Below are 10,705 nucleotides of genomic sequence, written 5' to 3'. Positions count from 1 at the left end.
CTGGAACTGTATATAGTGTGCTGACTTGATCATTTGCTTTATTGTTATATCTTGTGTGTTTTTGTTCTACCTTGTTATTGTGAGTATTACATCGTTATTGATTACTGCATTGTTGGGGTTAGAGCTTGTGAGAAAGGCATTTCACTGTACTTGTGCATGTGACATTGAAACTTCATCCATCTCTTAATGCTCACTCCTCTCATGAACTCTACAACACTGCAGAATCTGTTCTGTGTTCTTTATTTTAGCAGGTCACATTCATATTGGAATCTCTTTCTAAAGTGAGCCTGGGTCATGAAGGGAAGCAAACATTCCCCTCATTATTACAACACAAATTTAAAAAAAGAAGCAGATTGTCTTTTTCTCTCAAAACAGTATTCAAGTTGTTTTTTTATCTGGTTATTTCCAGGACAATGGAAACAAAGCTCGAGTCGACATATCAATCACTCCTTTCTAATATGGAAAACAATTCAGCACTAATATGACAGAGAGAGAGGTCATATGATTCTGGGAAACTCAGGGTTGAACAGCAGAAAGGCACTTCTGAGAACACAATACAGACAATATCTAGCGAGCGAGAAAGATTCAGAGAAAACTCAAGGGCCCATCGACTGTCGCACTCGCAACTCTGCTGCTTTCCAACAAAGTGTTGCATCTGGGTCTAGTTTGTGAGGTGTACAGAGATAGGTAAGAGGTCTTTATAAACTACATTTTTATAAACTTTACCTTTATTTAATGTCCGAGTTAATAGTGCACTCTAAAAGTAGAGAGGGGTATGCAGTCTAAACGCTGTTTACATACTTTTTTTATTTCCCCACCTATCGCAGAAAAAGACATTGGAAACATAGAGTGTTACTTTATTCACCGCAAACGTCTCAGCGTGTACTAACCCACTGTTTTACCACTAGATCACTGGTAGAGAGGGGTGTGGTCAATGTTCCATGGCGTCCTCTTCCTCATCGTCACTGCTGGGCTCAAAGTCTTCATCCAGGGCAGGGTCTGTCTCCTCCTCCTCCCCCTCTGTCTCACCCCCCAGTTCCACCAGCAGCTGCTCCATGTGCTCCAGTATGGGTCCGTCGTCACAGTGCAACTTCACATACAGCTGGAGAGAGAGAGACACATAGTTTGTTACATACATGCACGTTTCCACCAGGACTTAAGGTGAAAAATGCCTCCTTGGGTATTGGGCTCAGCAGAACAAGGAAAGCGTATAGGATTTTTCTCTGCGCTCTTTCACATACACATTATTGCTGTTGTTATCTCAGTGAAATGTGCTGTGAAGCGGGACCATTACAAAAGCTGATCCCCCTGTAGACGGGACCAGTAGATTTCCCGGTGTATAAAACTCTCTGCCTGAGTGGAAGCACTGGACTGATAACAGAACGGAACCCACCACCACAGCAATCAGCACAAGCACACACACATTCCTTTTGCTCGAAACAACTTCTCCTCTAGTGAGGGAGATAAGCAGGTCTGAGAATCTGGGCTGAACTGCATTATTCTGTCTCATCCAGGCATGCACGCGGGTGTACACGCACACAAAGTACAAACGGCAGAAGGAACAGATCACCTTCACACTGCCAGTGTAACCCGGCCAAAATAGTTTGTGTGCGTGTGCGTGCATGCGTTGGTGTTGCCCCAGGAACAGTCACCAAGCAGTAAGCCCTGACTGAATACGCTTGGCCCCCTAGGAGCTAATTTGGAGACAGTTGATGTCCTTCATTTTCAAGAGTATCATGGCATATCGATAAAATGTACTTATTCAACTTAAGCTGTGATGTTTATGGAATATTCATACAGAAAGAGGAACGCATCTGCCAGGAGAGTATCATTTTTCATTGCGATAGCCGTTTGTTTATTTAACTGTGTTATACATTAGAGAAGAGTGCTGAGCTCAGCAAAGCCACACAATCAATTAAACACATTTCTCATATAGAGTAATGCAAGTTTTCCTCCCTTCTTTCACAGGTTGGCTGCTCTGTGTGGTGTGTATGTGTGAGAGTGTTTGTGTCTTTCTCTGTGTATGAGAAGAAGAAGCTTTCCCTCAAAGTCTGAGGCACATCTGGCCACTGCCCCCCCCCCAATGACACGTCTTTCCTAAGCCGTTGTGACAGGGGGTGAGGGTGTTGACCTGTGAAGAGAGAGGAGGAAAATTAACACTAACTATCTCACCCTCTCACGATCTCTCCTTCCTCTTTCTCTCCCCTCCTCAGATCCCTATCTATTATCCTGAGGTTCAGGTTGATTAAGTGTACATACAATAAATGGCACATATCTCATATCAAAAGCGAAGCAGAAATTGTGAAAGCGAGAGTCGATGTCCCCTTGACGCAAAATGAATGATATACTTACTTTCTTTCTTTGTGTGACTCTAATAGAGATCAAGGACTTTCTCCTCACCTCCCTCTAAATCACAATCCCCTCTCCTATCTCAGCTCCTCTCAAACTTCCCACAAATCTCTCCTGCTGTGTCTCCACTCCCTCCATGCTTCAACCTTTTCCTCTTGACCCACACAACTTAATTCATCCCTCTTTCTTCACCTTCTCCACCCCCCCCTTCTCTCTCTGCTCCACAAGTGACCTTCCGGTCTGTGTGACAGATCACTGCTCAAACTCCAACCTAGAAACACACCCACTCTCAGGAGACGAGGAGAGCAGGGTAGGGAATGATGTGAGAGGTGGAGTGCCGGGTGGAGTAGAGGCTGAGGGATGGTTATCAGCAGAGGTGAAATCAACAGTAAAAACATCACAAAAAGCGGCAGCATTGTGTGCGTGGAGCAAAAGAGTGTATGTGTGTGTGTATAAATGAGTGTGTGTGGGAAGGAGCAAGTGGAGGTCAAGCGTTTTACTCTGATGAGCTAGAGGCGATCCCTTAGGGTATGAATGGCTTGGAGGGTGTGTGTGTGATGTCATTTTAATGCTGTGGTTGAAAAGAGTGAGTGAACACCAGGAGTGGTGAAGTGTTAATAGTGTGTGTGTGCTTCAAGGTATTTGTTAGGAATTTTAACTTCACGGACATTTGAGAGATTTACCGGACCTATATGCATTGGGTGCGTAACCGGATTAGGTCATCCACCCACGGTGCTCAGAATGACAGGACTCGCATTTAGATAATGGTTACTCAGAACACGCAAGTCGACAATGCAACGGTGTGATTACCGAATGCTTACCAGATGTTAGAATAACCGCCACATTTAAGCAAGATGAGTAACGAAGAGAACAATCACTAGCCTATGTCAATCTACTATCCACCGACTATGATTTTTTCAATGCTGATGCCGATACCGATTATAAATCGGGCCGATATTTATTTATTTATTTGTAATAATGACAATTACAACAATACTGAATGAACACTTATTTTAACTTAATATAATACATCAATAAAATCAATTTAGCCTCAAATAAATAATGAAACCTGTTCAATTTGGTTTAAATAATGCAAAAACAAAGTGTTGGAGAAGAAAGTAAAAGTGCAATATGTGCCATGTAAGAAAGCTAACGTTTAAGTTCCTTGCTCAGAACATGAGAACATATGAAAGCTGGTGGTTCCTTTTAACATGAGTCTTCAATATTCCCATATTCCCAGAAGTTTTAGTTTGTAGTTATTATAGGTATTATAGGACCATTACTCTATATACGATTTGTATTTCATATACCTTTGACTATTGGATGTTGTTATAGGCACTTTAGTATTGCCAGTGTAACAGTATAGCTTCCATCCCTCTCCTTGCTCCTACTTGGGCTCGAACCAGGAACACATCGACAACAGCCACCCTCGAAGCAGCATTACCCAACGCTCCACAAAATCCAGGGCCCTTGCAGAACAAGGGGAACAACTACTCCAAGTCTCATAGCGAGTGACGTTTGAAACGCTATTAGCGCGCACCCCGCTAACTAGCTAGCCATTTCACATCGGTTACACCAGCTTAATCTCAGGAGTTGATAGGCTTAAACAGCGCAATGCTTGAAGCATTGCGAAGAGCTGCTAGCAAAACGCATGAAAGTGCTGTTTGAATGAATGCTTATGAGCCTGCTGATGCCTACCATCGCTCAGTCAGACTGCTCTATCAAATCATAGACTTAATTATAACACACAGAGTAGGTCATTAATATGGTCGAATCCGGAAACTATCATTTCGAAAATAAAACGTTTATTATTTCAGTGAAATACGGAACCGTTACGTATTATCTAACGGATGGCATCCCTAAGTTCCACAACCTTCAATGTTAGGTCATAATTATGCACAATTCTGGCAAATTAGTTCGCAATGAGCCATGCGGCCCAAACTGTTGCATATACCCTGATTCTGCGTGCAATGAACGCAAGAGAAGTGACACAATTTCACCTGTAATATTGCCTGCTAACCTTTCTTTGAGCTAAATATTCAGGTTTAAAAATATATACTTCTGTGTATTGATTTTAAGAAAGGTATTGATGTTTATGGTTAGGTACACGTTGGAGCAACGACAATCCTTTTTCGCAAATGTGCACCGCATCGACTATATGCAATGCAGGACACGCTAAATAAACTAGTAATATCATCAACCATGTGTAGTTTATAACTAGTGATTATGATTGATTGTTTTTTATAAGTTTAATGCTAGCTAGCTACTTACCTTGGTTTCTTACTGCATTCGCGTAACAAGCAGGCTCCTGAGGCAGGTGGTTAGAGCGTTGGACTAGTTAACCGTAAAGTTGCAAGATTGAATCCCTGAGCTGACAAGGTAAGAATCTGTCAAAATCTAGAAAGAGGGGAGATTTAAAGATGCCACAACTAGCATGGGTTGCTAATATGACTAGCATGGGCTGCTAATATGACTAGCATGGGTTGCTAATATGACTAGCATGGGTTGCTAATAGGACTAGCATGGGTTGCTAATAGGACTAGCATGGGTTGCTAATAGGACTAGCATGGGTTGCTAATAGGACTAGCATGGCTTGCTAATATGACTAGCATGGCTTGCTAATATGACTAGCATGGGTTGCTAATAGGACTAGCATGGGTTGCTAATAGGACTAGCATGGGTTGCTAATATGACTAGCATGGGTTGCTAATATGACTAGCATGGGTTGCTAATATGACTAGCATGGGTTGCTAATATGACTAGCATGGGTTGCTAATATGACTAGCATGGGTTGCTAATATGACTAGCATGGGTTACTAATATGACTAGCATGGGTTGCTAATATGACTAGCATGGGTTGCTAATATGACTAGCATGGGTTGCTAATATGACTAGCATGGGTTGCTAATATGACTAGCATGGGTTGCTAATATGACTAGCATGGGTTGCTAATATGACTAGCATGGGTTGCTAATATGTCTAGCATGGGTTGCTAATATGTCTATGATTGTGCCTTTGGCTACTGGACAAATAAATAAATAATTGCCTCCCCAGTTCTACGGTCGGATTTTACTTTGAAGCAAGATAAGACGTCTCATCATATTAACTAAAATGCTCAGGTTTCATAATGCATACTGGCTTCCAGCTCATTGCAAAGTGATGGGCGACGCCCTGAACCTTGCCTTAAGTTGCCTACATGCACTTAAATGGCGAATGGGAAGCGTGCTTCAATTAGGCCTACCAGTTGAGAAATAAAAATAGTAGGCCTAGCTCTTTTTAAATCGTGGATTTAGAATTGTTTTAGGCTTTTAGGTTTTGGGCTTATAAAAGCACGTTTAACTCCAGCAGCAACTAATGAGCTGTTTGAGAAGCTGTAGCAGCAGCTCTCATGCTGTCTGACAGATTTTCCTCTAATAGGTTCTGTGTCTGTATGCTGTGAGCATGTGATAAACATAGCGACTAACGAAAGTACACGCGCACCAATTTAATTCCACTAAATTATGCAAATGAACTTATAGACCATTAAGCATGAGTGTGGTCAAATGTTTACAACAACTGGTATTTCCAAAAAGCTATATTTTGCCATGGGATTATTTTTCTTCGCTGGACAGATTTATTTAAAGGCTGAAAAATATATATATTTTACTCCAAAAGCCAGCTATTGTCAGCTAACAGAAACCCTTGTGTGTGCACGTATGTGTGTATGACTCCCCTAGAGAGAGATAAATTGCCAAAGACATGTACTGTTCACACCACTACCTGTGTGTGTGTGTGTGTGTGTGTGTGTGAGAGTGAGTGAGTGAGTGAGTGAGTGAGTGAGTGAGTGAGTGAGTGAGTGAGTGAGTGAGTGAGTGAGTGAGAGAGAGAGTGAGAGAGAGTGTGTGTGTGTGTGTGTGTGTGTGTGTGTGTGTGTGTATGCGTATGCATGGCGTTCATGCCCGTGTCCTGTGACAAACATACAAATTGCATACAGCCATTTGTGGCTTTATAAGGGGCTATGAGTTTACAGCTCCTCTTCTCTCCTCCTCTAAGAGGGGTTGAGGGAAGGTTGGAGGGGTGTCAAGGTCAACCATCATCCAACCCCCTTGTAGACTTCCATGACAGCCGAAGAGAAACAGGGTCTGTCTCTTTAGAAGTAATGTGGCGAAGCACATTCAGAGGGGAAATGAATAATGGAGATATTTCTAACAAACATAAATCAAATGTGCACAGACACATACACGGGCACAGACATGCAAAAATGTAATTAAATATGCACACTCACACAAAGAGTGCTATCAACATAATTAAGTATGCTAGAAGTGGACTTGTGTCTAAACAAGCCAGTGTGTAGTAGGCCTCATTAACATTTTCAGGTTTTCTGACTAACTGAGACTGAACACTTTAATAATTAGCACGCTCACAAACACTGGTCTGTTATGAGGGAAGACTCTCACACACACACACACTAGCAACGCGTGGGTTGACGCTAACCCACAGTCCCCATAGTTATATCCGCGTGGTGGGCAGGTTTATGGTCATGAAATATTTTGTGGATTAAGGGCTGGTGGGTGGCAGGCGGGCGGGTTGAATGAAGAGAAAAATCATATAAATGTATAATTCTTGTGCAATTCATAACTATAGGTTACATTGGGGTTTTTGTTTAATTATTTGTATCTGAAGTCAGTGCGTAAGCCTAAGATTCAGGGCCTAACTGTACAGGCGCCAAATACACAGCAATTGCCAAATGCTTTTAGGAACACTGGCAGAAAAAGTTCACGTTGGTCTACTGAGGCAAAAAGGACAATGTCGGCGTATAATTCAATAAGAGAAGAGCTGCGAAAAGTTCCTGAGTCAGGTTTGTTGGCCTCCTTGCTCGCACATGCTTTTTCAGTTCTGCCCACAAATTTTCTATAGGATTGAGGTCAGGGCTTTGTGATGGCCACTCCAATACCTTGAGTTTGTTGTCCTTAAGCCATTTTGCCACAACTTTTGAAGAATCCTTGGGGTCATTGTCCATTTGGAAGACCCATTTGCGACCAAGCTTTAACTTCCTGACTGATGTCTTGAGATGTTGCTTCAATACATCCACAATTTCCTTTCCTCATGATGCCATCTATTTTGTGAAGTGTTACTGTGGATAAAGATACTTTTGTACCCGTTTCCTCCAGCATCTTCACAAGGTCCTTTGCTGTTGTTCTGGCAGTGATTTGCACTTTTCGCACCAAAGTACGTTCATTTCTAGGAGACAACGCATCTCATTCCTGAGCGGTATGACGGCTGCGTGGTCCCATGGTGTTTATACTTGCGTACTATTGTTTGTACAGATGAGCGTGGTACCTTCAGGCATTTGGAAATTGCTGCCAAGGATGAACCAGACTTGTGGAGGTCTTGGCTGATTTTTATTTTATTTTCCCATGATGTCAAGCAAAGAGGCACTGAGTTTGAAGGTAGGCCTTGAAATGCATCCACAGGTACATCTCCAATTGACTTAAATTATGTCAATTGGCCTATCAGAAGCTTCTAACGCCATGACATCATTTTCTGGATTTTCCAAGTTGTTTAAAGGCACAGTCAACTTAGTGTATGTAAACTTCTGACCCACTGGAATTGTGATACAGTTAGTTATAAGTGAAATTATCTGTCTGTAAACAATTGTTGGGAAAATTACTTGTGTCATGCACGAAGTAGATGTCCTAACCGACTAGCCAAAACTCGATTGTCAACAAGAAATTTGGGGAGTGGTTGAAAAACTAGTTTTAATGACTCCAACCTAAGTCTATGTAGACTTCAACTGTCTGTCTGTCTGTCTGTCTGTCTGTCTGTCTGTCTGTCTGTCTGTCTGTCTGTCTGTCTGTCTGTCTGTCTGTCTGTCTGTCTCTGTGTGTGTGTACGTACGTACAGTGCCTTGCGAAAGTATTCGGCCCCCTTGAACTTTGCAACCTTTTGCCACATTTCAGGCTTCAAACATAAAGATATAAAACTGTATTTTTTTGTGAAGAATCAACAACAAGTGGGACACAATCATGAAGTGGAACATTTATTGGATTTATTGGATATTTCAAACTTTTTTAACAAATCAAAAACTGAAAAATTGGGCGAACTATGGTGGAAAATAAGTATTTGGTCAATAACAAAAGTTTCTCAATACTTTGTTATATACACTTTGTTGGCAATGACAGAGGTCAAATGTTTTCTCTAAGTCTTCACAAGGTTTTCACACACTGTTGCCGGTATTTTGGCCCATTCCTCCATGCAGATCTCCTCTGGAGCAGTGATGTTTTGGGGCTGTTGCTGGGCAACACGGACTTTCAACTCCCTCCAAAGATTTTCTATGGGTTGAGATCTGGAGACTGGCAGGCCACTCCAGGACCTTGAAATGCTTCTTACGAAGCCACTCGTTCGTTGTCCGGGCGGTGTGTTTGGGATCATTGTCATGCTGAAAGACCCAGCCACGTTTCATCTTCAATGCCCTTGCTGATGGAAGGAGGTTTTCACTCAAAATTTCACGATACATGGCCCCATTCATTCTTTCCTTTACACGGATCAGTCGTCCTGGCCCTTTGCAGAAAAACAGCCCCAAAGCATGATGTTTCCACCCCCATGCTTCACAGTAGGTATGGTGTTCTTTGGATGCAACTCAGCATTCTTTGTCCTCCAAACACGACGAGTTGAGTTTTTACCCAAAAGTTCTATTTTGGTTTCATCTGACCATATGACATTCTCCCAATCTTCTTCTGGATCATCCAAATGCTCTCTAGCAAACTTCAGACGGGCCTGGACATGTACTGGCTTAAGCAGGGGGACACGTCTGGCACTGCAGGATTTGAGTCCCTGGCAGCATAGTGTGTTACTGAAGGTAGGCTTTGTTACTTAGGTCACAGCTCTCTGCAGGTCATTCACTAGGTCCCCCGTGTGGTTCTGGGATTTTTGCTCACCGTTCTTGTGATCATTTTGACCCCACGGTGTGAGATCTTGAGTGGAGCCCCAGATCGAGGGAGATTATCAGTGGTCTTGTATGTCTTCCATTTCCTAATAATTGCTCCCACAGTTGATTTCTTCAAACCAAGCTGCGTACCTATTGCAGATTCAGTCTTCCCAACCTGGTGCAGGTCTACAATTTTGTTTCTGGTGTCCTTTGATAGCTCTTTGGTCTTGGCCAAAATGGAGTTTGGAGTTTGACTGTTTGAGGTTGTGGACAGGTGTCTTTTATACTGATAACAAATTCAAACAGGTGCCATTAATACAGGTAACGAGTGGAGGACAGAGGAGCCTCTTAAAGAAGAAGTTACAGGTCTGTGAGAGCCAGAAATCTTGCTTGTTCGTAGGTGACCAAATACTTACTTACAATGTGATTTTCTGGATTTTTTTCCTAATTTTGTCTGTCATAGTTGAAGTGTACCTATGATGATGATAGGCCTCTCTCATCTTTTTAAGTGGGAGAACTTGCACAATTGTTGGCTGACTAAATACTTTTTTGCCCCACTGTACACACACACACACACACACAGTGTCAAAAACATGTAGCCTAGTCAAATAATTAACATCCAATCACATTAACCGTTACTCTCTCTCAGGAATTCCACTAACGGTCCGTATGTAGCCAAAAGTAGCTGCTGCTCATGTTGGTATCTGTACTGATGGCGCAAAAGCCATGACAGGGAGACATAGTGCAGTGCTAACGCGTGCAAGCAGTGGATCCCGATGCCACTTGGGTACACTGCAGCATCCACCGAGAGGCTCTTGCTGCCAAGGGAATGCCTGACCGCTTGAAAGACGTTTTGGACACTACAGTGAAAATGGTTAAGTTTGTTAAAGCAAGGACCCTGAACAAGTGTGTATTTTCTACACTATGCAATGATATGGGCAGCGACCATGTAATGCTTTTACAACATACAGAAGTGCACTGGTTATCAAGGGGCAAAGTATTGACATGTTTTTTTGTTTTTATTGAGAGACAAGCTTAAAGTTCTTCACTGGCCATAATTTTCACTTGTCCGACCGCTTGCATGATGACGAGTTTCTCAAACGACTGGCCTATCTGGGTGATGTTTTTTCTCGTTTGAATGATCTAAATCTAGGATTACAGGGACTCTCAGCAACTATATACAAACTATGTGCGGGACAAAATTGTGGCTTTGATTAAGAAGCTGGAGCTCTTCTCTGTCTGCATTAACAAGGACAACACACAGCTCTTTCCATCATTTTATGATTTTGTGTGCGCAAATGAACTCAAGTTTACGGACAATGTCAAATGTGATATAGGGAAGCACCTGAGTGAGTTGGGTGCACAATTACGCAGGTACTTTCCCTAAACGGATGACACAAAACTGGATTCGTTATCCCTTACATGCTCTGCCTCCAGTCCACTTACCGA

The 10,705-nt window shown here is 42.4% G+C and overlaps 1 protein-coding gene across 3 annotated transcripts in view; it reads right to left on the bottom strand.

Moving 5' to 3' along the window:
* Positions 1-224: 224 nt before the first annotated feature.
* LOC135520345 (uncharacterized) overlaps positions 225-10,705 on the bottom strand; it is a 27,563-nt gene continuing 17,082 nt past the window's right edge. For all 3 annotated transcript variants that reach the window (XM_064945820.1, XM_064945819.1, XM_064945821.1), the window contains one exon: positions 225-1,102. In XM_064945820.1, coding sequence (XP_064801892.1) covers positions 932-1,102 — 171 coding nt within the window. In that variant the 3' untranslated portion in view covers positions 225-931. The remainder of the gene's footprint in view (positions 1,103-10,705) is intronic.

The sequence above is a fragment of the Oncorhynchus masou genome, chromosome 29 (assembly GCF_036934945.1).
Source record: "Oncorhynchus masou masou isolate Uvic2021 chromosome 29, UVic_Omas_1.1, whole genome shotgun sequence".
Lineage (NCBI taxonomy): Eukaryota > Metazoa > Chordata > Actinopteri > Salmoniformes > Salmonidae > Oncorhynchus > Oncorhynchus masou.
Note: the sequence above shows the minus strand (reverse complement) of the source record. Positions and strands in the feature narration are given on the sequence as shown.